The sequence below is a fragment of the Leopardus geoffroyi genome, chromosome A2 (assembly GCF_018350155.1).
Source record: "Leopardus geoffroyi isolate Oge1 chromosome A2, O.geoffroyi_Oge1_pat1.0, whole genome shotgun sequence".
Classification (NCBI taxonomy): Eukaryota; Metazoa; Chordata; class Mammalia; order Carnivora; family Felidae; genus Leopardus; species Leopardus geoffroyi.
The window spans coordinates 11,770,369-11,794,877 of NC_059331.1; the positions used below are offsets into that span (position 1 = coordinate 11,770,369).

The following is a 24,509-nucleotide window of genomic DNA, read 5'->3' on the forward strand; positions in this document are numbered from 1 at the left end:
AGGCAAACAAATGATGGGGAAATCCGAGTGTCTTGGTTACCACCTTTGGTTTGTTCTCTTCCTGCCACTGAGATGCCCTTCTCATCTTTCTCTTGTTCCCAGTATCAACTATTAGTCTCCCCGAGTCACTCCTCTCTGTTCTTCTCATGACAGTGGAGACTCCCTTTGTTGAGAACCTGCTGTGGGTCGCATACTATGCTTTAGGGTTTTATAGGCAGAGCTCATTCAACGCCCTTACTAGGGGGTACGGCTTCACAATCCTGATTGCACAGATGGGAAACTGAGGCAAAGAGAAGCTGGCTGAGACGATTACTCAGAGTCTGCATCCAGCTTGTATTAGCTTGCTAGTGCTTCCATAACAAAGTACTGCAGACTGCAGACTGGGTGTCTTAGATAACAGAAATTTAGTTTCTTACCGTTCTGGAGGCTTACTGTTCTGGAAAGGTGTTTTTTTTTTTTCCTCCTGAGGCCTCTCTCCATGGCTGATAAATGCCATCTTCTCCCTGTGTGTTCACGTGGTCTTTCCTCTCTATCTGTGTTCAAGTTCCCTCTTTATAAGGACTCCATTTATATTGAATTAGGGTCTACCCATATGACTTCATTTTGCCTTAACCACTTCTTTAAAGATCCTATCTCCAAATATAGTCACATTATGAAGTACTGGGGGTCAAAACTTGAACATGTGAGTTCTGGGAGGACACAGCTCCCAATATAGCCTTCAAGTGGAGCCAGCCCAAAACGAAGTCTCCAAGCTGACAGATCTGAACAAGCCCGTCTCCTCCAAGGTACAGGGAATGAGGTCTTTTGGGTATGACTAGTCCTATGAGTAAGGACCACCTGTTGCTGGATTCTTGCCCTCCCCACTCACACAGGGATCTGTGGCCATGCCACAGAAGTTCTGGACTCACCAGAAAAAGGTTGGCAATTATTCCCCACCCCAGTCTTGTTGTCAGCAGAGACTGTATACCTTTTGTAATGAAAGCCCTAGTCTTCTAGACGATAATGATCGGTGAAAGTTGCAACCCCTCCATGAAAGGAAAGGCCAGACGCACATCAGAACCCACTGATCAATCCTAGTGCCACTAAAAGTGTGTCTGTCGGACGTTACACTCCTGATATCACGCAACAGAGAACACACAACACCCCTTATGAAGTAATGTTGCCTAAAAATTAGAAACTGAATCCAATCAAGCTTCAACCTTTAGCCACTAATAGTTTATGACAGGAAATACAGCAGATAGAGTTTGAGTCTGCCAGGAAGGGACAGAGGGCATTAAAAGTGAGGCCTACTGCACCCAGATTTACAGAACTAAAAGAATCAAGCAACCTACCTAATGGTGAAATACGGAAAGATTCCCATTAACATCAGAAATGATAAGAATGCCTACTCTCAATATATACCTATATTGAATCCTTATGTTGTACACCTGAAACGAATATAATGTCACACCCTGGTGGGGGATATTGATAATGGGAGAGTCTATGCATGTGCATGGCAGGGGGTTTATAGGAAATCTCTGTACCTCCCTTTTAATTTTGCTAAGAACCTCAAGCTGCTCTAAAAAAAAAAAAAAGTCCTAAAAAATAAGTTAAAACCCAACTTGAAATGTTTTCACAATATTTTTTGGTAGATTAAAGTGTGAGAGGCTGGCAAACTTTCTCTGTAAATGGACAGACAGTAAATATTTTCAACTTTGCAGGCCACACTATCTCTGTCACAACTACTTAATTCTGCCCCCAGAGCACAAAAATAGCCCTGGTTGATGAATGGGCATGGCTGTGTTCCAATAAAACTTCATGTATAGAAACAGAAAATCTATGACAGTAGTTTTTCAACCCTAAAACTATAGTGTAAAAGCATTAGAAGAAACCAAGGAGAGTGTTCCTGACAGGAACAGTAGTAAGGCACAAGAAACAGAAGGCAAAGGAAAAAGATTGGTAGACAAAATTAGTGTTTAGAATCTCTTCAAAAATGCCTGTAAGTGAATAAGAGGAAGACAATCCAGCAGGAAAATGAAGAAAGGCTTTGGAAAAATATATTAAAAGGAGGAAACTCATATGGTTAATAACCAATGGAGATTTTTTTCAACACTACTAGTTATTAGGGGAATGCAAATTAAAAAAAATTTTAATATTTATTTTTGAGAGACAGAGAGAGACAGAGCGCAAGTAGGGGAGGGGCAGAAAGAGGGAGACACAGAATCGGAAGCAGGCTCCAGGCTCTGAGCTGTCAGCACAGAGCCCGACACAGGGCTTGAACCCACGAACCGTGAGATCATGACCTGAGCAGAAGAATCCACGAACCGTGAGATCATGACCTGAGCCGAAGTTGGACTCTTAACCAACTGAGCCACCCAGCTGCTTCTAGGGGAATACAAGTTAAAGCCACAATGGAAGACCAGTTGGCAACCATATTGGCAAAATTAAGTTTTACATGATCAAGCGTTAGTTAGTGAGGGTGTGGGGAAATAAATCCTCTGACACACAGGTGCTGGGAGCATGAATTAGCACATCCACTTGGGAGTTTAATTTGGCAATTCTTCTTAAATTTAAGATCATATTTCCTATGCCCTGATCATCTCACTACTTAATTTGTATCTGATAGTGCCTGTGGATAGTAGATGACATACAAAGGTATGTATTGCATTCTTCCTAATAAAGGTGAAAAATTGTAAGCAACTGAGGTGCTTATCAGTTAAACATACACTGTGCATATTCATAAAATTGAATATTAAACTGATTTTATAAAAATGGGGTGGTTCTATAACAGTGGTTCTCACCTAGGGGCGATTTTGACACTGTCTGGAGACATTTTGGTTGTAATTGGGGTGGGGAGGCTACTGGCATCTAGCAGGTAGAGACTTTGGGTGATGATGTAAAACTTCCTGCAATGTACAGGACAACCCCCACCACAATGAATGGCCCAACCCCAAATGTCAATACTGCCAGGGACCGGAGACCTTGGTCTCTATAAACTAACATGGATTTCACTTAACAATGCTGAGGAAAAACAAAAACAAAAACAAACAACAACAACAACAAAAACACACAAGTGACAGAAAGATATCTATCTTAAACCATAGCAAAAACTCATAAGAGTAATCTTATGGATTTGTGTTTGTTCACATGGTCACATGCATACAAAGGTCTGGAAAGATGCCCATCAAATTCGTCATCATGATTGAATGGGTGGCCATTGAATGACTTTTAGCCTTATTTGTGGCATTTCAATTATTTAATAAGGAGATACAAATAGTTGTGGGTTTTTTGATGTTTTAAATCCTTAAAAAAGACATTTAATTGGGCAAATGACCTGGATAGGGAAAGAAAAATGAAGATCAAGAGGGCACATTAGGCAGACTCTTTGGCCCCAGTGGGCCGTGGCAGGGTTACTCTCCTGTCAACATCAGAAGCCAGGGCCCCAAATTCCAAATTTGCAGAGAATTAGACTCTACTTGAGTCCCTGAGAAGCTCAGGTAATTGACTTACTCCTGGCAGGCAGGGAGGGAAGGAAAGTGAGGACATACTCTCTCTGAGGTTGCCCCCTCCCTTATAGGGTCCCAAGGGGTTCCAGCATCCCTGTAGCAGAGGCAGAGGCAGTAGGACCACAGTGAGAGAAGGTGGCAGGTGGGAGCCGAAGCGGCATAAATAATGGTGGTCATGCTCAGGTAAACTCCCCTGCCTAGCTGGCAGGCTCAGAGTGGAAACTCCTTGCCTTGCCGCCCAGCCCTCACCTATACAACCCTTATCTTCAAAGAAACACTAACTCAGGACCTCCTGCTGGAGTGAGTCAGAGACAGATGCAGAGCCTTGACCCCAGGTGAGTCACCTTCCCCATGTTCCACCTGGATAGGAGAGACCTGTGGAACCAGCATCTGTCCTAGACTCAGCGAAGCTACCATGCTTATATAATCCTTTGTACAGTTTGAGTCTATGGCATGTGGGCAGCAGGTGGGGTTCCTCTTCCTAGCTTCAAGGCAGTGGGATGATTGCTCCACAGGCATTATCTTTTTTTGGAGCTCACATTGCCTTACGAGGGAGGCTCATCGGATAGGTGAGAAACTGAGGCTCAGAGACAGAAGAGCTGCCACTCAAAGTTAGCCAGGATACCTGTCTGGCTTTTCACCTCTCTCCTCTCTGTCCTGCCCAGAAACAAATAGTAAAGGACCAGGGAGAGGCAGAGAAAAGACAGAGATAGGAGGATTCAGGATTGAGAGGCTCCTCCAGCCACCTCCGGGGGTGTAAACGATCAGGGAGGCCCTAGGGACAGATGGAGTGATGGTGAGGAGTTAAGGATGAAAAGAGGGAGAGACAAGGCAGGTAGGAGATGGCTGAGGTGGGAAGGAGGATGCAGGGAAGGGAAACCAAGGAGGTTCACTAAAAGGAGACAGCCAGGATGGGGGCAGACAGGTAAGGCAAGATGGAGGTCTGAGTGACAAGAGAGACCTAGCCTGTGGTTCTCAGAAGGGGCACTTCTTTCCTCCAAGAGGCATATGACAATGTGCAAAGATACTTTTGGTTATCACAACTGAGAGGTGCTACTGGCATCTGTTGGGTACCAGAGATGCACCTCAACATCCTGCAAAGCACACACAGTCCCCACCATGAAGAGTGATCCAGCCCCAAACGTCCCTAATGCTGAAGTCAGGAGACCTGGCCCTAGGGGTGTATGTGGGCAGGAGCTGGCCCCATCTTTGCTTTGTCTATGTTCCAGTTAGCCAGATCACACACACTCTCTCTCTCTGGGCCCGTTTGGTTTACTTACAGAGGAATTCTCCAGGTGGTTTCCTAGTAGATCAACGCCAGGAGGGTTTTAGTTCCTCTCTCTGCTGTCCTGGACCCACACCTATAATGACTTCTTTTTTACTTAAAAAAATTAATGGGATTCACATTTTGGAGCAGTTTTAGGTTTATAAAAAAAAAATGAGCAGATGGTGCAGAGAATTCTTTTTTTAAAAATATATATTTATTTATTTTGAGAAAAAGGAAGAGAGAAGGGGAGGGGCAGAGGGAGAAAGAGAGAAAGTCCCATGCAGGTTCTGCCCTGTCAGTGTAGAGCCCCACACAGGGCTCAATCTCACAACCATGAGATCATGACCTGTGCCGAAATCACGAGTTGGATGCTCAACCAACTGAGCCACCCAGGCTCCCCAGATAGTGCAGAGAATTATTTAAAAATTTTTTTAATGTTTATTTATTTTTGAGAGAGAGACAGAGTGCGAGAGGGGAAGGGGTAGAGAGGGAGGGAGACACAGAATTCGAAGCAGGCTCCAGGCTCTGAGCTGTCAGCACAGAGCCTGATGCGGGGTTCAAACCCACGGCCGGCGAGATCATGACCTGAGCCAAAGTCAGTCGCTTAACCAATGGAGCCACCCAGGCATCCCAGATAGTGCAGAGAATTCTTATAGATGCTCTCTCTCCCTGCACCCAATATTTCCCATTAATATCCTGCATTAGTGAGGTGCTTCTGTTAAAGTTGCTGAGCTAATATTGGCACATTATTAAGAAAGGCCCACAGTTTACATTAGGTTTTGCTGTTTGTATTGTACATTCTATGAGTTTTGACAAATGCACAGCATCAGGTATCCACCATTACAAGAGTTCACCAGCTTAACTACCATTGTCCCCACGTCTGAGTTCCACCCATTTGTCCCTTGCTCTCTCTGCCACTGAGCCACTGGCAACCACCAATCTTTTCACTGTGTCCATAGTTCAGCCTTTTCCAGAAAGAATGGGAACCCTTCTAACCGCATTCTGCACCCCATCATTCCAGAGGGTGATATATGCAGCCCTGGGCCACCTCCTCAGGACATGGTGACTTCTTGTCTTCTCATACATCCTCTCCCTTTTTTGAGATCTTAACTGATATGGGGAGGAGCATGTGAATTGTCCAGCATGGGGAAGCTGACATTTCCCTGATCCTGGGAGTGGCCTCTGGCATTCATTAACAGCCACCAGTAAGTGGTGAATATGACAGAGAGGTTAGGAAGAGAGAAGCTTTGGGGTCATTCAAATGTAGGTTCAGATTCTGGCTTCCCTATTTCAGAGCCATGGTCCCTTGGGTAAGTGATGTGTCCTCTGTGGGATTTAGCAGCCACATGTATAAAATGGGAATCATAGCAGGTACCTTATAATGTTGGAGTAAAGATTAAATACAAAACACATGAGCATAGGTGTTGCGTTGATAGAACACATCTAACAAAGGGTAGCTATTCTCATTGAGAACTCAAAATCCAGTGCCAGAGACAGTCACACCTCCAGCATGACACATTATGATGAGGGTCATGATAAAGTTAGGATCAAGGGGTTTTAAACTCATTCAAGAGTCATTGTTTTGGAAGCAGGCAGGAATGAGTGATTAAATTTGCTTTGGGAAGAGAATGTCCGGGAGGACATTTAAATGGAAACTTAAAGATAAACAGGCATTTGCTGGGCGGAGAAGGGAAGGAACCAAGACTGGGGAGCATGCCAACAAATTGTAACTGCAGCCTCTAGGTCATTGGTTCTCCACTGGGATTGACTTTGGCAATGCCTGGAGACATTTTTTGTTGTCACGGGGGCTGGTAGTGGCCAAGGATGCAGCTAAACACTTTACAGTGCACAGAACACCCACCCCCCTCCCCATAGCAGAGAATGATCTGGTTCCCAAAGTCAAGAGTCCCACAGTTGAGAAACCTTGCTCTAGATGTTGGAGACCCATTGGAGGTTTGTGAGCACCATCCACATGACACTGCTCTCACCCATTTAGCCTCTTCTCAGAGGCTCTGGTTTCCATGTTGTTGACCTTTGACTCATCCCTCTGAGATCTCAGAGTGGCAGGACTGACTGGGGGGTTGTTGGAGACACAATCCTGGGGAGCTACGGGCAGGTGCTGCCCCAAAAGTGGAGAAAGGATACGAGGGACTCCAGGGAAGGGAAACCAAGAAACTCTGGAAACTGGTGATATTTGGGGAATGCAGCCTCCAGTCACCAATGCGGTTGTTCCCTTCTTTATTTCTCACTACTAGCCTGTCAGGGCTTGATCAGGGACCTGCACCCACCTAATAGGGCACTTACTACTTTTTTCCCCTATTTTTTTTTTATTGCCGTAGATACGCATAACATAAAATTTGCCATTTTAGCCATTTTATAGCATACAGTTCAGTGTCATTAATTACATTCACAGTGTTGTGAACCAACCACCTCTGTCTGGTTCCAGAGCTTTCTCATCAACCCAAAAAGAAACCCTGTGTTCGTTAGCAGTCATTCTCCATTCTCCCTCCACAGCCCCTGGCAACCACTGATATGCTTTAAAACACCCACGTAAATGAATATTCATAGCACCACTATTCACAACAGTGAAAAAGTGGAAACAACCCAAATGTCCATTAAACAGTGAGTAAATAGACAATATGTGGTTTATCCATACAACAGAGTACTGGTCAACCGTGGAAAAGCAACCAGGTTCTCAGAATGTTACATGCTATAACGTGGATGAGCCTCAGAAACAGTACACAGAACGAAAGAAGCCAGACCCCAAAGGCCACATACTGTATGATTTCATTTCGATGAATGTCCAGAACAGGCAAATAGAGATGGAAAGCAGATTGGGGATTTATAGCCTTTAAAACTTTATACTGCCTAATAAAAAAGATCATTTAAAAATGGTGAAGTTATTCATGAAGAGACACTGAAATCTCATGAAATTGAAGTTATTTGCTGATCACAGACGATGTACGTTTGCTCACTTGGTGTGTTGATTTAATTTAAAAAAATTTTTTTTTCAACGTTTATTTATTTTTGGGACAGAGAGAGACAGAGCATGAACGGGGGAGGGGCAGAGAGAGAGGGAGACACAGAATCGGAAACAGGCTCCAGCCTCTGAGCCATCAGCCCAGAGCCCGACGCGGGGCTCAAACTCGCGGACCGCGAGATCGTGACCTGGCTGAAGTCGGACGCTTAACTGACAATGTGTTGATTTAATTTTTATAGGGAGCACTTGCTGGGTGTCAGGTCACATTCCAAGAATAACTGATTTATTTCTCAAAACAATGCTGAGGGAGGCAGGGGAACATGGAGGTACAGAGAGATGAAGAGACATGCTCACTTTTACACAGTTGGCAGAACAAGAATTCAGGTTGGCTCTCACGTCCCTTTGTCGGATGTCTATGTTGCATTGTCCTAGAACATACGGATGTGCCTCATGGGAGCTGGAAAACACCCAGAGTGTTACTTCTACACAGCCTCTTACCTCTGACTCCCTAAAGAGATACCTCCAGAGAAAGAATCTGATTTGTATTAAGTTAGAGATGCCTGCCGGTCCAAGGATTATAGACATGGGGTAGGGGTGTCTTGTGGTTACTGAGCTATGTGGAGAACAGGATTTATCAGAAGGGAGTAGAAGGATACAATGACAATGGCTGGAAGCTCCAGGGGAGGAATGTTTTCATTCTGGGAGGCAACCCAGAAGGATAGTGAAAGGCACAGTCTTTAGAGACAGCCAGGCATAGGTTCAAGTCTTAGCTCTGCCATTTTGACAGCTTCACCTAGAGCAAGTTGCCTAACTTCCCTGCACACCAATATTCTCGTGAGTCTGCTCAAGATGCTCAAAATGCAGGTGATAAAAACAGCACCTCTGTTACTAGGTTAATGAGAGGGTTAAATCTTAAGAGGCACAGAGTGGGAACTCAGTCAGTGTGTTAACCTTAAAAATAAAAACCCAGTTATTTTACCAGCAAAAGATGTGTTTATTCAGAAATAAAATGGAACCACAATCCAGCGCAAATAGGCCGCCACAAAACCAAAGGCAGGTTGGGGGGAACAAAGGAAAGGTAGACTTTTTAAGGAGAAAAGGGGTAAGTTGGAAAGGCTGTTATAAAAAGTCCATTAGAATAAACGGAGAGCTCAAAGTATGGTGGCTTCTCACTGGGAGCGTGGGGAGTAGTAGCCACTCCCAAGGTCAAGTCCATCTCTTCCTGTCCTTGTCAAGTTTGCAATGGACTAGGAGGGACAGGGTGTGAGCTCTCTTCCTGCCAAAACCTCTGACTGCATTTTAGTGAGGTTTCCCACTGCTAATTTTTACAAATGCCAGCTGTCATTGATCGGGGCACCCTCTTGAGCAGACCCCGGGATGGGGAAGACCTTCTCCACCAAGTAGCTGAGCTCTGTCTCTCACACTTCGCCCCAGGCACAGTCTCCATGAAGAAAGACAATTTCTCAGCAGAGACTGAATTCATCCTTGTGGGCTTCTCCACCTTCCCCCACCTTCAGATGATGTTCTTCCTGCTGTTCCTGCTCATGTACCTGTTCACGCTGCTGGGGAACCTGCTCATCATGGCCACGGTCTGGAGCGAGCGCAGCCTGCACACGCCCATGTACCTCTTCCTGTGCGCCCTGTCCACCTCCGAGATCCTCTACACCTTGGCCATCACCCCGCGCCTGCTGGCCGACCTGCTCTCCACCCGCCGCACCATCACCTGGGCGGCCTGTGCCAGCCAGATGTTTTTCTCCTTCACGTTCGGCTTCACCCACTCCTTCCTGCTCACCGTCATGGGCTACGACCGCTACGTGGCCATCTGCCACCCCCTGCGCTACAATGTGCTCATGAGCCCCCGTGGCTGCGCCTGCCTGGTGGCCTGGTCCTGGGTAGGTGGCTCGGTCATGGGGCTGGTGGTGACCACGGCCGTTTTCCACCTCACCTTCTGTGGACCCAATGAGATCCACCATTTTGCTTGCCACGTGCCCCCTCTCTTGAAGCTGGCTTGTGGAACTGATGTACCAGTAGTGGCCAAGGGCGTGGGGCTCGTGTGCATCATGGCCCTTCTGGGCTGCTGTCTCCTCATCCTCCTCTCCTACGCCTTCATCGTGGCCGCCATCTTGAGGATCCCCTCAGCTGAGGGCCGGCACAAGGCCTTCTCCACCTGTGCGTCCCACCTCACTGTGGTCATTGTGCACTACGGCTTTGCCTCTGTCATCTATCTGAAGCCCAAGGGTCCCCAGTCTCTGGAAGGAGACACCCTGATGGGTATCACCTACACGGTCCTCACCCCCTTCCTCAGCCCCATCATCTTCAGTCTCAGGAACAAGGAGCTGAAGACTGCCATGACCAAGACCTTCCTCAGAAAACTCTACCCAGAAAAAATATGATGATCAGGGAGGAATTACTTGGAAACAGCTAAGTTGGGTTACCAACTTAGAAAATGCACCCTTGAGGGGCACCTGGGTGGCTCAGTCGGTTGACCACCCGGCTCATGATCTCAGGTCAGGTCTTGATCTCAGGGTCTTGAGTTCAAGCACCACATTGGGCTCCATGCTGGGCGTGGAGTCTACATTAAAAAAAAAGAGGAAAAAGAAATGGCACCTTGTAAACATGTAATAACCTATATTTATCTGATGCTTTAAGGTTTACAAGGACCCTTGAAGGCAACATCCAAACGCACACACAATGGTTAATCAGCATCACGAGTATATTCAGAGTGGAAAGATGTCTAAGATGATGACACAGAGAAAATCAGGTTTCATGATTCTCATCTGCTGCATGACATTTTATCAGGCAGCCTCAAACCTGGGATCTGTTCTTCTCCTAACAGCAACCAGAGTGGTCTAATTAGTCCCACTACCATTAGTCCACACTGCTAGGAGAAATGGAAGATGCCAGGTCCCCACCTTCTACTAGGCAGTAATGGGTACCTCCAACATGGATTTTGTAAGGCTACAAAAAACTAAGCCAGATTATAACCGAGGAGAGCAAATCACCCTAAATTTCAGCACTGCACAGATCTGTACAATAACAGTTAGAAACAGTAACAGAGAAGACTCACAGAAAAAGTCAAGGAAACCTCTGCATTTCAAGTGTGAATCTTGAGCAGCTGCAGGGACACAGAGAAGTCTCTATAATCAGTCCCACCATGAGAAATAGCCTGCTGTGTTAGAGAGTGATGTGACACATGGGCCAGTGTGGAACTCTTTGTTGAGCCACATTGAGTTCAGAGTCCAGGATAAAGGTGTACCTCATGATCAGACCAGCTTAATGCTTCCCTGTGGCCATGAGGGGGATTTAAGGTTGATCATACTACATAGTATTTATACTTTGTTGAAAATAAGTGTATTCAAGAGAATGACAAATACTGTATAATATCATATACATGCAAAGCCTAAAAAAGCTGAACTCATAAAAACAAAGAGTAGAATCATTGGTTACCAGGGACTGAGGGGTTAGGGAACTGGGGAGATGTTGTTTAGGGGTATAAATTTGCAACCAGTAGATATATAAGTCCTGGAGGTCTCATGCACAGCATAATGATTATAGGTGACAATATTGTATCAGTAACTTCAAAGTCCCTAAGAGGCTAGATCTTAATTGTCTCCACCACAAAAATGAAATGATGATTATGTGACATGATAGAGGTGTTAGCTAATGCTACAGTGGCAAGCATATTGCAATATATAAATGCATCAAATCAATACACTGTACACCTTAAACTTACACAATATTATGTATCGATTATATCTCATTTAAAAAAGTTTTTCTTGAGGCACTGGCTGGTTCAGCCAGTAAAACATGTGATTCTTGATCTTGGGGTTGTGAGTTCAAACCCCATGCTAGGTGTAGAGATTACTTACAGATGAAATTTAAAAAAAAGTTTCTTTGACAAATTTAAATTGTTTCTGAATATGAATCTATGCATTCATTTAAAAATAATAATTTATAGGGGCACCTGGGTGGCTCAGTCGGTGGAGCGTCCGACTTCAGCTCAGGTCATGATCTCACACTCGGTGAGTTAGAGCCCTGCGTCAGGCTCTGTGCTGACAGCTCGGAGCCTGGAGCCTGCTTTGGATTCTGTGTCTCTCCCTCTCGCTGCCCCTCCCCTGCTCATGTTCTTTCTCTGTCTCAAAAATAAATAAAAACATTTAAAAAAATAAATAAAAACAATATTTATAGTAATACTTAATGGACAGTAGGTTATAGTGATACTGTTGTGCACAACAGATGTAATTAAAATGTACGAGGAATGGGGTTCCTGGATGGCTCAGTCAGTTAAGCGTCTGACTCTTGATTTCAGCTCAGGTCATGATCTCATTGTTTGTGGGATCAAGCCCAGCTTCAGGCTTTATGCTGACAGCGTGGAGCCTGCTTGGGATTCTCTCTCTCCCTCTGCCCCTCCCCTGCTCCCACTCTTTCTCTCTCTCAAAATAAGTAAATAAACTTTAAAAAATATTTAAAATGTGTGAACAATAAATTAAATTACCTAAAGCTAAAATAAAGAAAATGTTTATTCATGTTTATGTTGAATAATAAACTATTCATCATTTGTTCTAAAGTTGGACTCAGTCTTTCTCTATAACTCGAGTGGTAAAAATATCCCATCTTATCATGAAGTGGGAGGAGGTAGGAAACAATTTCAGTCAAATGTGGGAAATCCAGACCATCCTTCTTTGCAGAATATACACTGCACTGCATGTTTCCTATTACCCCTCACGAACATTATCTCATCATAGCCACATAAGGGGATCAGGGCAGATAAACACATCTATTCCCTTTGACAGAGGGGAAACTCAGGGTCAAAATGGTTGTATGACTCATCCAAGATCACACAACTTGGTAGGGCCAAGTTTCTGGTGTAGGTCTTTTGTGAATCCCAGTCCTGGCCACCCAATGCTTCACACATCTTCCTATGGTGGGTTTTGTGGGGTGCCTGTCCATGGAGGACTAGTCCACCCTCAAACCAAACACTCCACAATCCTAAGAGATTTTTAAACCACAGGCAGGCACTCACAACCCGCCATGCATGAGCTTTGGGACACTGATGGATTATTTCTATAGATTCAGGTCTACTTCCTGATTTTAAAATAAGTTTCATCTTGCAGTGAATTCTTATCACACTGAGCCAAGATGCTCCTCTTCTCCAACAGCAAAGCTAGTCTCTTTCATTTTCTTCGTTAAAGGCCAAGTTGGCCTCTGATCCTACTGGTATCTGAATAGACAGAGAACCTGGAAGGTAGTTGGTGGGCCAGTGTGAGTCAGGCCTCCAGTGTCTTATGCTAACTTATTTTGATCCCTTAGGCTATCCGCTTCCTGAGGTCAGGAAGTCTGTCTATCTTGCTTACCATCACACAGCATCAACATGATATTAGGAAGACATAAATTGATTAATAAATATTTCTTGGGTGGACCTATGTATTCCCTACAGTACTGAAACAAACCAGAATATTGGTTTATAATGTTTACTGTAAGAAGCCTCATTGCCCTCCAAAGCAGTGGGAGATGGTGTAGGGGGAGCTGTGTTTGGGGTCAAACTGACCTGGGTTTGAACTTGCTTCCCATTTTTCCACCGAATTCAATCAACCTCTTACAGATATATTCCACATTTGTGTAAATAAAAGTATATTCAGAGAAATGAAATTTATGATTGGAAAGCATTAGATATATCCATTAGTGAAGGATTGTTAAATGAACATTTGTTCATTCATACTTGAAACACAAAGCAGTTATTGCCAACTTGACAATAAATTATATTAAAAAAAACAAATAAATGACAGAAGATTAAAAAAAGAAATTTGATCCTTGGACTTCATCAATGTCCTTTCTCCCTGGGGATCCCATCCAGTATCAGGGCTTTATGTACACTCTGCACACAGGTGACCCCAAAATTCTTATCTTCATCCCTATCCAATAGCCTACTCAGCATCTCTACATGGATATCTAGTAGGCATCTCAAACTTAATGTGTCCAAAATCTAACTCTTAGACATTTTCATTGCCATTATCATTTTCTCTGTGTCCCTCCCTCTCCCTCTCTCTCTCTCTCTCTCTCTTATTCTCTCTCTCTCTCTCTCACACACACACACACACACACACACACATTCTTCCACAGTCTTTCTTATCTCAGAACACAGCAACTCAATCTCAATTCCTTGAAGACATTTCTGCTCAAAAATCATAGAGCCCTTCTCTAACCACACTAAACAAAATAGATACACTCCTGGCCATGTCCCATGTCTCTTGATCAGCTTTATTCGTCTGACATGTGCTTATCACCACCTGGAATATACCTGCTTATTAGATATTGTCTGTCTCTGCCCAATAGAATGTTGTTTGAAGTAGTCAGGGACCCTTGGTCCATTTTGCAAACTGCTATATGCCTACACAAAATGCAGTAAGTTCTCAAATATTTGTTGAAGACATTAAGTAAAAAGAATGATGACAAATGAACATATAACTGTGAGGTACAGTTTTTGTCTACACAATAAGATGGACAAAAAATGTTTCAAGTTTATTAACACTGTTGGAGTGGGTGTGGGGAAATTGGCTGTCACACTTTGTTGTTTGAGCTTAGGCAGGTCACTTCCCCTCTCTGAGCCTACACTGAAAGAATGTAACAGCACCTACCTTCTAAGACAGTTGTAATATTGAAGTAAGACAATGCTTACAAAGGTTTAGCATGGTTAGCATGGTGCCTGGCGCAATGGTAGCCACAGGAGTTAGGATGACATTATAATTTCAAGGTTTTTTTTTTATAAGTTTGGGATCAGAGGGAGAGGTGTGAATTGAAGCAATGACCATCTGGAGCCATCAACTTTGATGTATCCATCTTGGTTATCAGTGCTGCAGAAGGAGTAGGACCTCAGTGGAGAGGATTGGGCTCCAGCAGGGGGCACCACTGGGAGAAGGGTTGCTCCAACTAGGCTTTCTGACCTAGCCTTTTTCTCCCAGAATCCTCTTCTCCTCCTCTCTGTGGCTCCTAGCCTCCATGCATGGTCCCCATGACTCATCACCATGGCAACAGCTAATGGGACTGGAGACAGGTGATGACACCTGGCTCTCTCAAGAGACAAAGAGGTGCTCTGAATTGCAGACAGGGCTGTGCAGTGGTTAAGTGATGAAGCAAAGTGGTGTTGGTTGAATTACATCCCATTTCTTGGCCTCAGTTTCCCATCTTTAAAATGGGTTCAATAATAATGTAGTCACCTGTTAGGATTGTTCTGAGAATTAAATAACATTGTGTATGTAGGGTAATTGATGATGACTGGCATCCGATTGCACTCAATGCCAGCTTTTTAAGATCTGTTCAGTAATTATTTGTAGCTTTCAAATGTGTCTCAATTCCTGTGCTAGTTTTGGGAGCACAGAGATGGGTACATTGCTATTTCCTGTTTCTAGGTGCTTGGTGGAACGACAGAGAAATATCAGGCTCTCACCAAGATATGGACCAAGAGCTAAGGGTCACCAAAGGGGCATGACCCTCACCAGTGCCCACCGGAGGATGCTTGGAAGTTTCTGGAGAATTTTTGGTTGTTAAAGTTGAAGGAGGAGGACATATGTCACAATATCTAGTGGGCGAAGGCCAGGGATGACATTCAACACCCCACAATGCATAGAACAGACCCAACCACAAAAAATGAGCCATCCCCAAATGTCAGTCATGCCAAGGATGACAAATCTTATTGTACTTCTTCAACAAACACTTATTGAGCACCTACTGTTTGACAGGCACTTTTTTAGATGCCACTAGGGATATAATGTTAAACTCATTAGACATGACCCCTGATTTCAGTGCTTGTACTTCAGAGAGGAAGACGTGGATATTAAACAAATAACCTAATGAACATATATGATAAACTGTGATAAAAGCTAGGAGGAAAAGAAGGGAGTTGCTGTGATAGGAGTTGCTCATAATAGGGGTGGTGACACAGTATGGGGAAGAAAAGGCTTTCCTGAGGAGGTGGCATTTAAAGCCAGAACTATGGATACGTAGGACTAAGGAAAGGTATTTCAGGTAGAAGCAGCAGTCTGTGCAAACTTCCTGAGGTCTGAGCATGCTTGGTTTATTACCGAACAGCTGGAGAACTAGAGGGGCAGGAGAGCTGGGAAGGGCTGTGGGATAAAGCTGGAGTTGAAGCAGTGACCCAACCACACTACAGTTTGTAATGAATCTCAAGAGTATATAAATAGACTGGTGATTTTTCAGGTTTTCCCTTTAGCAAGATCCCTCTGGCCTCTGGACAGAAATAGTCTGGGAGGTTGGGGGTGGGGGAGGAGGAAAACACCCTTGAGGAGGGAATTGGCAAGGGCAAGGGGGTCAAGTCAACATTGGGGAAGAACAGAACAAGAGGAGTTAAGGCAGCAAACTGCATCTCTCAAGCTGGCCTTTGCCTCCAGAAATTAGCACTGAAACACTTGGTGACTCTAATTAGTGCAGGGAGAGGGGTCCCCTAAAGTCTGGAGATCTCGCCATCAACAGCCCTTCTCAGCGCTCCAGGCCTTTTAATCACCTCTCTGGGCTCTGGCTATGCCTTGGGGATACCAAAGAATGTGGCACAAAGGGGACCATTAGCAAGGAATGGCAAACAGTGAGGAATGGAGGGGGTGGGGGCAACTTCTAAAAGGGGAAGCTGAATCCTGGCGAGGAGGTGGGACACTTCCCCTGGGCGTGGGGGTGGAGTCCTGGCCAACACTAATGAGCAGCGGGGCGGGGCTCTCTCCCCTGATGTGGAGGGTCTTAACTTAAAACCCTGATGTGTTTACACTGACTTTTGGCACATATTCCTACTTCTATTTTCTATCACCAGATAAGTTAATTGTGGCTTCTATTTTTTGGTCTTTTTCAGGGAAAATAAATGCAAGATTATTTGGGGTGGCAAGGAAGGGGAGTCTAGCAAGGCAGGGACTAGGGTCAAGCAAGTGAGGCATTCACCTTGACCACCAAATTTAAGGGGCCACCAAAGAATGCAGTGATCAAGATAAATCATATTTTGGGGCACCTGGGTGGCTCAGTCGGTTGAGTGTCTGACTCTTGGTTTCAGCTCAGGTCATGATCTCACCGTTGGTGGGTTCGAGCCCCACATCAGGCTCTGTGCTGATAGTGTGGAGCCTGCCTAGGATTCTCTCTCCCTCTCTCTCTGCTCACTCTCTCACAATAAACTTAAAAAAGATAAATCGTATTTAATGCAACCTTTTTAAAACCAAAATTAATGCAAAAAAATGTATGATGAGCAGCGCATCAACATTTTAAATAAAGATGGGATGTAACGGTGAGCTTTCATAGCTCTGCCTCAAATATCTCATCCTGACCCAGCCCTTCGGGTCTAGAATTTGTCACCTACAGAAACAACATACATTCACTAACTTCAATTTCCTTGGTTGTTTTAAATTTCCAAAGCAACTAATACTAAATCAAAAGAATTAAAAATGTGTTTTTTTTTTACATTTCGGAGTGCATTGACATTTGTCAGTCCAATTAGAGGAAGTGGATTTTTTCTCTGATGACCACAGGGAACCACACTTACAGTTTTTGGATATAATCCAGAAGCCATGTTTGCCATCAGCTCTTTCAAATTCACAGTCTCTCACTTGTTTCCCAGGTCAACCAGTATACTCCAAGACGTCTCTGGATCTGTAGCCAGCTAAGGAGCAGTGGCTACACCCCAAGACTTATGCTGGCCACTTAAACATACCTCTTACAGGACAACTCTAAGAGGGGTTGATCTTACCATCTGGACTCTTTCTCATTTTGTAAGGGGGGCAAAGGATGTCACCAAATATTGCTAGCTAACTGCCTTGAATCTTCTCAGTATAACCTAGGAATCTGGCTTCAAAAGGGATCAGCATTTCTTTTTTTTTTAATCTTTTTTTAATGTTTATTTATTTCTGAGACAGAGAGAGACAGAGCATGAGTGGGGGAGGGGCAGAGAGAGAGGGAGACACAGAATCCGAAGCAGGCTCCAGGCTCCGAGCCGTCAGCACAGAGCCAGACGCGGGGCTCGAACCCACAAACCGTGAGATCATGACCTGAGCTGAAGTCAGTCGCTCAATCGACTGAGCCACCCAGGCACCCCTAAAGGGATCAGCATTTCTTTAGAGCAAACAATTTTATGTTTGAATATAACAATATTTTGCATATTAATACATCTACTAATGAAAACATAGAAATGTTCAGCCAGTTTGGTCGAGATTACGATGTGTCTCACGGATCCTCTCCTGCTGGGGGTTTCCTCCTGACCCCCGAGAACGTGTATCTCCAGTTCTGGCTTGTTTTTTCAGGGCTTGCTACAATTGGTCCTCTCCTTCCAATCGACACCTTCATGTCTCTGTCTCTTCTTGGAACACACTGGCTTCCTCTCCTCATAATTCCTGAGAAATGTATGCTTCTGACCCCAAGTTCCAGCATAAAGAATTCTAGTTTTTCCACTTCAGGGCAAGACCTTTAACTAATGGATTTAATCTCTTTATAGCCCTGTTTCCTCATCTTTGAAATGGAGCTGATAATATTATCTTCCTTGTGAAGTAAAAGAACCCACGTGTGTTAAATCATTTAAGACCATACCTATCATTGGGGCACTTGGGTGCCTCAGTTGGTTGAGCATCTGACTCTTGATCTCAGGTCAGGTCCTGATCCCACGGTCAATGGATTGAACCCCGCCTGGGGCTCTGTGCTAGCATGGAGTCTGCTTAAGATTCTTTCTCTCCTTTTCTCTGCCTGTCTCTTTTCCTAAAATAAATAAAATTAAATTTAAAAAAGGACTATACCTATCTATCATTAGTTACCAGGGAAATACAAATCAAACCCACAATAAGATACTACTAGAATGACTATAATCAAAAAGTTAGATACATTAGCGTCAGCAAGGATGTGGAAAAACGGGAACCCGCAGAGACTGCTGGTGGGGATGTAAAATGGAGCCACCACTTTGGAAAGCAGTCTAGCAATTCCTCAAATAATTAAACATAGAGTTACCACATAACCCCTCATTTCCACTCTTAAGTACACACCTCCCAAGTGAAAATGTATGTCCACATAAAAACTTGTACATGAATGTTTATAGCAGCGTTACTCATTATAGCCAAAAGTTAGAAACAACTCAAATATCTATCAACAGATGAATGGATAAATAAAATGTGGCCTATCAAAACAATGGAATATTATTCAGCCATAGAAAGGAATGAAATACTGATACATGTGGATAAACCTTGAAAACATTATGCTGAGTAAAAGAAGCCAAACACGAAAGGATAAATATTGTATGACTTATATATATATGACTTGTATAAAATGTTCAGAACAGGCAAATCTATAAATACAGTGGATTAGGGCTGCTTAGGGCTGAAGGGAAGAGAGGAAAGAGGGATGACACTTAAAGGCTATAAGGTTTTATTTGGAGGTGATGAAAATGTTCTAAATTGACTGATTTGGATTACACATATCTTTAAACAGGTGAATCATATGGTATATGAATCATATCTCAATAGAACTATTTTTTTTTAAACCTTACCTAGCTGATGATAAATGTCCCTCCCTCCCCCCACCATGGGGAAAAATGGAAGCTGTTATCAGCATAACTATTAACAAGGAAGGAAGAAAGAAAGGAAGGAAGGGGGTGTTGGCGCCTGGGTGGCTCAGTTGGTTGGGTGGCTGACTTCTGCTCAGGTCATGATCTCACAGTCCCTGAGATCGAGCCCCACGTTGGGCTCTGTGCTGACAGCTCAGAGCCCAGAGCCCACTTCAGATTCTGTGTCTCCCTCTCTCTCTGCCCCTCTCCTGCTCATGCTCGGTCTCTCACTCTTTCTCTCAAAAATACAGATTAAAAAAATTCAAAAAAAAAAGAAAGGAAGGAGGGGAAAGAAAGAAGAAAGAAAGAAAGAAAGAAAGAAAGAAAGAAAGAGGAAAGAAAGAGGAAAGAAAGAAAGAAAGAAAGAAAGAAAGAAAGAAAGAAAGAAAAAAGGAGGGAGGAAGGAGGAAAGAAAGAAAGAAAGTTGATTGCTTTTGTTTCCAACTCATATATCCGGCTTTATCTTTGAGCTAAAGCTTCTGTAGGGCAGTGGTTCCCAAAATTTCATCCTCAGACCTGCAGCCCCAGCACCTGAGAGCTTGTTAGATGTACGGATTCTAGAGCCCTACCCTGACCTGTTGAAGCAGACACTTTGGAGTGGGGCCCAGCAGCCTGTGACCTAACCAGCCCTCCAGGTGACTGTGATGTGCCCCCACCTTGGAGCTCCATTGCCACAGAGGACTCACTGGGTTGGTGGCATACCGCATCCCTGCACCTGTCTGGTTTCATGAACCTGGGCAAGTCTGAGCTTCACTGTGTCCATTTCCTCATTTAAAAAACAGGTGCAACCCAAAGGGGCTGCCTGACTGCACTTGAGCACCTCCCTTGAAGCAAGACTCAGCCTGTGGATGCTTCCCTCAATATATCTGAGTACACAACACGTGAAAGAGAAGTGGACTCTTATTGAGGATTTCAAGGGAGTCAGGAAAGGGGGAATTATATCAGGCACTTTATGGCAACCTCATAAACTTTATAAAATGCCCATTTACAGGCCTGCTCATTCCTCAAACTTTTTCACCAGTCACTGGGCCCATCACCTCCCTTACGTCCTGGAGGTTAAGGGCCAGCAACTGGTTCTTCTCCTGTCCCGACCCTTTCTCTCAGCTCAGCCCCCACTTCCTTATCCCTCTCCCTCTCCACTTCCTTATCCCTCTCCCATGAAGGCTTCAACTCCATGTGTCCACACATAGCTTTTCTCCCAAGGAGAAATTCAGATCCCTCCTCTTTCTTCTCAACCAGTCATTCAGCTCAGTCAATGAAGGCAACTCCTAAGAGGAGACACCTTTCCTCCAAAAATGTGAAGAATTAAAAATGAACAATCATTTTCTTCATCAAGAATGCTTTCCTTTCTTCAGTGTGGTATTCAGAATGACAGCAATGGTGTGTCTGAGGCAGAGGACACAATGCTTGGTACACAGCAGGTGCCCAATCACAGTTTATTCATTTTGGGCAGAGTCGACATCCCTCATTCACACATTCATGATAAACCATGAACACAGGTTCCCCAACACAGCGACGTGGGCACCCCCTCCCCCAATGCCACCATCAGGCACAGGAACCTGGAGGAAGGTGACATACTAGGTCCATAGTGGGAAGGCTGACACCCCAGTGAATCCAGGAAGAACAAGGTCAACCAGACTGAGAGAAAGGAGAGAACACACACATCTAGAATTCAGAGTACTTGGAAAGTGGGGAGATGGGGTAATTCCCATATAAGAATCATCACCAGTGAAGTGTAATCATTCCCATTTTACAGATAGAAGCCTGAAGTGCCTCTACCTGACACATCATTGCCACGAAAGGAGCCACTTCAGGAGCTCTGGAGATGGAGTTTTCTGAGGAAGGTCTTGGTCATGGCAGTCTTCAGCTCCTTGTTCCTGAGACTGAAGATGATGGGGCTGAGGAAGGGGGTGAGGACCGTGTAGGTGATGCCCATCAGGGTGTTTCCTTCCAGAGACTGGGGACCCTTGGGCTTGAGGTAGACGACAGAGGCAAAGCCGTAGTGCACAATGACCACAGTGAGGTGGGACGCACAGGTGGAGAAGGCCTTGTGCCGGCCCTCAGCTGAGGGGATCCTCAAGATGGCGGCCACGATGAAGGCGTAGGAGAGGAGGATGAGGAGACAGCAGCCCAGCAGGGCCATGATGCACACCAGCCCCACGCCCTTGGCCACTACTGGTACATCAGTTCCACAGGCCAGCTTCAAGAGAGGGGGCACGTGACATAAAAAATGGTGGATCTCATTGGGTCCACAGAAGGTGAGGTGGAAAACGGCCGTGGTCACCACCAGCCCCATGACCGAGCCACCTACGCAGGACCAGGCCACCAGGCAGGCACAGCCGCGGGGGCTCATGAGCACATTGTAGCGCAGGGGGTGGCAGATGGCCACGTAGCGGTCGTAGCCCATGACGGTGAGCAGGAAGGAGTGGGTGAAGCCGAACGTGAAGGAGAAAAACATCTGGCTGGCACAGGCCGCCCAGGTGATGGTGCGGCGGGTGGAGAGCAGGTCGGCCAGCAGGCGCGGGGTGATGGCCAAGGTGTAGAGGATCTCGGAGGTGGACAGGGCGCACAGGAAGAGGTACATGGGCGTGTGCAGGCTGCGCTCGCTCCAGACCGTGGCCATGATGAGCAGGTTCCCCAGCAGCGTGAACAGGTACATGAGCAGGAACAGCAGGAAGAAGGCGGGCAGGAGATGCTGTGGGAAGGTGGAGAAGCCCACGAGGATGAACTCGGACACGGAGCTGTGGTTTCGGCCCAGCGTGGCGGCCATCCCTGGGTGGGGAGAGAGCGAGGGCGGCCAGGTGGGCGGGAGCTACGGGTGTGTGCTGAGCCCAGCCTGGGAGGACTTCCCCGAGGAGGTAACCCCTCACCCTGCAGGCCATGGCCGGTCCCTCGGCCACAGGCTGCTCATGAGGACGGTCAGCGCTCCTCTCAGCTGTGCGGGGTTCACGGAAGATTGTGGGCCTCAAGTGCTTAGTGCTGATCCTGGTGCGCGGTAAGAACTCAGGACACGATGATAATAATAATACTGTTAATAATAATGGCTACTAGTATTTTAAAATCCCAGTGATAGGAGCTCTGGGTCTCTACTCAGCCACACCTGGATTGAGTTGCCACTAGTTTGTCAGTGCCTCCAATCATTGTGCTAATAGGGAATGGAAAAATAAAGAAAAACACAATTCAGTCTTCTTTTTTAAAACAGTGATTATGCTGGGGTCTCCCATGAAATATTTTGAATTGGAACAACCTGCTGCTGGTTGGTGTTCCATCTTTGAAAGGACAGCGCAAACCTCGCCATCATATGTCCTGTAGGCTGCATCTCCTTAGTGCCTGCCAGGCTTGCTAAGTATTATGGGGTGGCTTTTCTCTATTTTTAGACAAAACTCAACCATGTTATCTGCCTAAGTTAAATAAAGTTGAGACGTTGCTTTAAAACACTCTTGCAACACCAACACCAACCACAACAACATTGGGTTGGTTCCTTAAACTTTTTGAGCCTCGGTTTCCTCCTCCATAAAGGAAGTTGATCATAATAATGTCTGGCTGACAAGGTTGTTATGAGAAGTAAGATTAATGTACTTATTGTGGGGTGTGAAATAGAGTAAACACTAGAGACGCTGAGAATGAGGAAGGGCGTGAATGACCAGAATCAGAATCCCTTAAAATGTAGCAACTTATGGTTGTATCTCTCTCTTTCTAGAGAGAGCATGGAAGCTGGGGAGAAGGGCAAGGGAGAGAGAAAGAGAATCTTTTCTTTGGGAGCTTATTTATTTATTTTGAGAGAGTGAGAGAGAGAGAGAGAGAGAGAGAGAGTGGGGGAAGGGCAGAGAGAGAGGGAGAGAGAGAATCCCAAGCAGGCTCCACACTGTCAATGCAGAGCTTGATGCAGGGCTCGATCTCATGAACCATGAGACCATGACCTGAGCCAAAACCAAGAGCCAGATGCTCAACTGGCTAAGCCACCCAGGTGCCCCTGTATCTCTTTTTTGATTATGCATTTAATGCATTTACCACTTTTGTAATTCCTGGTGTTTCTGTCACATTATTTAATACACACACACACACACAGCTCAAGTATATATACACACGTATGTGTATATATATGTGCAAAAGCTAATATATACTTATATACATATATTTAACTTGTATAAATATACACAAACATGCCTACACTCCTATTCAATACACCAAACAACAAAACAAAACAAAACAAAACAAAACAAAACAAAACAAAACAAAACCCAACACTAGGAGCATGGACCTATCACCAAAAAAGACCATGTGTGAGGCCATAAAGGAAGTTCAGGTGCATTCCATTCCCAAGTACCAATACCCAAAGCCCCAGATATCTGACCATTTGGCAATACTACTGGACTTTAATAAGAAAAGGACCCCTCAAAATTCCCATGTATTTAGAATGTAAATATTGGGTGAACCATTTGACAATGCCAAAGTAACACATTAGTCGTTAATCATCTGGCTAAAAGGGAAATTAAGAGATACTTAGAAGTGAATGATAATGCAAACTTGAAATAACAACTACGTGAAATGGATGGTGTCCTGGAATAGAAAAAGGATATTAGTGGAGAGTCGAAAGAATTCTAGTAAGAGCTGTTGTTTGCTATACAGTGTTATATACCAGCGTTCGTGCCCTGGGTCTCATCATTGTCCTGGTTCTGGAAGATCCTGGCATTCAAAGGGGTTGGTGGGGGGAGGATGAGAGTTTTCTGTATGCTTTTTGCAGCTTTTTCATAAGTTTAGAATTGGTTAGTAATAAAACATTACAAAATAAGGTATCATTCAAAGTTGCACAAAACCTGACAACAGTCTAGGAATTACTTTAAACAAGTACACACAGGAGCTTCATGGAGAACTATGAGACCTCTAACAGACAGGAAACATGACAGATGACCTAACAAAATGGATGAAAGCAAAAGACAATATCAGAAAGATGTTCATTCTTCCCCAAATTTAATCTATACATTCAATGTAATCCTCTCAAAAACATCCAGTTGGACTCTTGAGAAAGAGGATAAACATATTGCAAAATGTTTGTCAAAAATAAGGACCCATGAATAACTGAGTCCATCTGGAAATGAAGAATGACAGGAGGTGGGGGGAGACTGCACTCTGTAGACACGCGACAGCATCTTGGAAACAAAGCAGTGTGGGATCAGTGCAAGGACAGACAGTGACCAGTGGTTC

At 44.7% G+C, this 24,509-nt stretch overlaps 2 protein-coding genes across 2 annotated transcripts; one reads left to right on the forward strand and one right to left on the reverse strand.

The window, feature by feature from the left end:
• The first annotated feature begins 9,177 nt into the window (after positions 1 to 9,177).
• On the forward strand, positions 9,178 to 10,125 carry LOC123607570 (olfactory receptor 10H1). The gene has a single exon (XM_045497067.1). It carries the CDS (start codon positions 9,178 to 9,180, stop codon positions 10,123 to 10,125), a length of 948 nt encoding a protein of 315 aa, XP_045353023.1.
• Positions 10,126 to 21,114: 10,989 nt separating this feature from the next.
• On the reverse strand, positions 21,115 to 22,074 carry LOC123607571 (olfactory receptor 10H1-like). Its single transcript, XM_045497068.1, has one exon. The coding sequence runs from the start codon at positions 22,072 to 22,074 to the stop codon at positions 21,115 to 21,117; it is 960 nt and encodes a 319-aa protein (XP_045353024.1).
• Between the last annotated feature and the right edge of the window lie 2,435 nt (positions 22,075 to 24,509).